Raw genomic sequence first — 3,325 nt, 5'->3', positions numbered from 1 at the left:
TCTACTCAAGAATATTGCTTTTCAGTTGCACAGTGGATCACAAGGTCAGGAGATCAAGACCATCCTGGCTAACATGGTGAAACCCCATCTCAAAAAAAAAAAAAAAAAAAAGCCAGGTGTGGTGATGCATGCATGCCTATAGTCCCAGCTACTCGGGAGGCTGAGGCAACAGACTGCTTGAGCCCAGCAGTTCATGGCTGCAATGAGACATGATTGAATCACTGCACTTCAGCCTGGACAACAGAGTGAAACCCCGTCTCTCTCTCTGTCGCCCAGGCTGGAGTACAGTGCTGCCATTTCGGCTCACTGCAACCTCCACCTCCCGGGTTCAAATGATTCTCCTGCCTCAGCCTCCCAAGTAGCTGGGACTACAGGCGCACGCCACCATGCCCGGGTAATTTTTTGTATTTTAGTAGAGATGGGGCTTCACTGAGTTGCCCAGGCTGGTCTCGAACTCCTGAGGTCAGGCAATCTGTCTGCCTTGGCCTCCCAAAGTGCTGGGATTACAGGCATGAGCCACCACGCCCGGCCTTTCTGTTTTTAAAAATTGTTTCTTTATTCTAGAGACAGGGGTCTCGCTACGTTGGCATGGTGGTCTTAAACTCCTGGTCTCAAGCAATCCTCCCACCTCAGCCTCCCAAAGTGCTTGGATTACACGAATGAGCCAGCACGCCCAACCAGATTGCTTCAGCTCTGGAGGTCCAGACTGCAGTAAGCCAATATTGCACCACTGCACTCAGCCTGAATGGCAGAGCACGACGTTGTCTCTAAATAAATACATAAACTACATTTCCTCAGAAGGAAAATAAAAATCTACCCCCAAAGCAAGGCCCCAGTCCTGCTTCAGGATGTGGACTCCAGAGTCTTCACTGAGGATCTTCGCTGCCTGGGAGCCAGGAGAGGCCAACACCCTGAGTGTCACCATCTCCAATCAGTTCTGGGGATGAGGCTCACTATGGGGCTCTCCAGCAACCTGTGCCAGGGCTTGGGGCGACTCATGGTGTAGCTGAGGGGTACCTGGTGCCGTGGCATCCACCAGCCTAGGATACAGGAAAGCAGAGAGGCTTGGCTCTCACTAGTTCAGTCACTAGGCCTCCTTGGGAATCTGCCCCTTGAAGGTAAAATAAAGGGGTCAGACAGCCTCGTGCTCAGGTGTTTTTGTTTTGTTTTTGAGACGGAGTCTCGCTCTGTCACCCAGGTGGGAGTGCAGTGGTGCAATCTCAGCTCACTGCAACCTCTGCCTCCTGGGTTCAAGTGATTCTCCTTCCTCAGCTTCCTGAGTAGCTGGGATTACAGGAACGCACCATCACGCCCAGCTAATTTTTGTATTTTTGGTAGAGACGGGGTTTCACCATTTTGGTCAGGCTGGTCTCAAATACCTGACCTCGTGATCTGCCTGCCACGGCCTCCCAAAGTGCTGGGATTACAGGTGTGAGCCACCGCGCCCGGCCAGGTGTTTTAAACCCATGTCTCAACAGTGACGCCTCCCCTCTCCTCACACTCCTGGCAACCAAAAAGCATTCTGACCTTTCCATGATCTAGATTAGGAAAATCGTTTCTGCATATGTTTTTGAAAAGTGGCACACTACCCCCTCCCCCAGCAACTGATCACTGCAGGGTCCCCTTCTGCTCTAAAAACACTCTACTGAACCCTAATTTCTCATCTCAATTTGCTTTCTTAATGTTTGTCTCCTTCAAAAAGCAGAATGAAGACCAAAAAAATACCCCATTGAATTGGATTCCAGTTCATTGAGGCTTTACTGTAGGCAAGCTGGAGAACCCCCAGCTCCGTGAACATGCAGTCTGCAATCTGGATACCTTTTATTTAATGTCAAGAATTCCCTTTGCACGGCAAAAAGGGGTCTGAGGAAAGCAGAGCAGCGTAGATGAGGGTGAGGGCAGAAGCAGGGCGCTCACCAAAGTGGTGCTGGGTGCCGGCTACCCACTGTGCTCCGGGCTGGGAAGAATGCCGGACTCACGGCAGGGGCAGGGAAAGTCATTTTTGACACAAACAAGGGTCCTGGGGCATGCCACCCCACCCGGTGCCAGGCCATGCAAGACGCTGAAATGGAGACTGTGGCCCCTCGGGACACAGTGCCCAGAGCCATGGAGCAGGTGCGCCAACGTGAAGGGGAGTCCTTTGGGCGCTTCCCGAGGCGCCTGCAGGGTATGGAGTATAGCAGGGTCTGTAGCCATGTCCGTGAACACGGGCAGTAACAGATAGCACCAATTGGGAGGCCCAGGGCAGGAGAGCCTGAGGCTCAGACTCTAGCACCCACTTGCCTGGCGCTCCTGGGAAGAGACTCTTGGCTGCTCTCTCAGCAAAAGCCTCTCCTTCACCTCTCTGCCCTGGGAAAACTGAACAGATCATCACGGTGAGGTCTGACCTGGGGCCCTAGCTGCCTCTGGGGGACCAGGCCACTGTTGTGCAGTGACAAGATGCTGCTGCACGAGATTGAGGGGCTGGGGGTGGGAGGGACAGGCTGGGGCCGAGGGGGCACCAGGAGCTCCAATGGAGGAAGAAACCTCTGGATGCACAACCTGGGGCGTTTCGTAGCCAATCTGTTCCCCGCTCCCAGGAACCCCGGGAACTGGCCTCCCGTCGCTTCTGGTTTTGTCCGTGGGTGAGAGAGAGGAACGGAAGAGAGACCAGGAGGGCCAGGGCGGCAGCTTCCCGGGCAGTGGAGGTAGGCGGTGAGCGTGGCGGGGCCGCGCGCGCCCCTTCCCCTGTGATTGGTTGAACCGTCTCACCTGCCTCTGACTTTCCTCAGTCACCAGGAAAATCCTACCCCGCTTATCTTAGAGGGATAGGCCAAGGGTGAAATGGATAACGGATAGAAAACACTTAAAAAAGTATAAAGCGCTATTGAAACGCGAGGCAGTGTTGTCATCATGGTGTTACCCTTAGCACATCCCTCGGCCTTCGCTTTTTTTCAGGGTGTCTCCTAACCTTGGGACCTGATTTCCTCATCTCGGAAGGACTTCGGGACTCCCTGGTGGTTCCCCCTGATGACCATCTGTGGCCCAGTGGTCCCAGGGCACCCGAGGGGGTGTGAGGGCGGTGCCCGAGGACACTTGGCTCCTCGCGGTCCCCCTGGCTCTTCCCCAGCCACTGGGTCCACCCTAGAGACGAGCTGGGCGCCCATTCAGACCAGACAGATCTGGGGGACTCCCAACCGGAGTGCAATGCCTGTTGCCGATTTCCAGACGGTTGCCAAAGACACCGGGCAGGGTGGTTGGTGCTCAGACCGCCCTCGGGTCGCCTCCCGGCCCACTCCGTCCGGCCCTGCCCTCCCCCAGCCGGGCCCTAGTCTCGCTCGGGTGG

General features: G+C 55.3%; 1 protein-coding gene across 1 annotated transcript in view; it reads right to left on the bottom strand.

The window, feature by feature from the left end:
- Positions 1-3,146: 3,146 nt before the first annotated feature.
- The window catches only part of LOC105511456 (zinc finger protein 282-like), a 1,132-nt gene continuing 953 nt past the window's right edge, over positions 3,147-3,325 (bottom strand). The window contains exon 2 of the mRNA XM_011941582.1: positions 3,147-3,190. Coding sequence (XP_011796972.1) covers positions 3,147-3,190 — 44 coding nt within the window. The remainder of the gene's footprint in view (positions 3,191-3,325) is intronic.

Source organism: Colobus angolensis, unplaced genomic scaffold, assembly GCF_000951035.1.
Source record: "Colobus angolensis palliatus isolate OR3802 unplaced genomic scaffold, Cang.pa_1.0 Scaffold2, whole genome shotgun sequence".
Classification (NCBI taxonomy): Eukaryota; Metazoa; Chordata; class Mammalia; order Primates; family Cercopithecidae; genus Colobus; species Colobus angolensis.
This window is presented reverse-complemented; position numbering and strand designations above follow the sequence as displayed.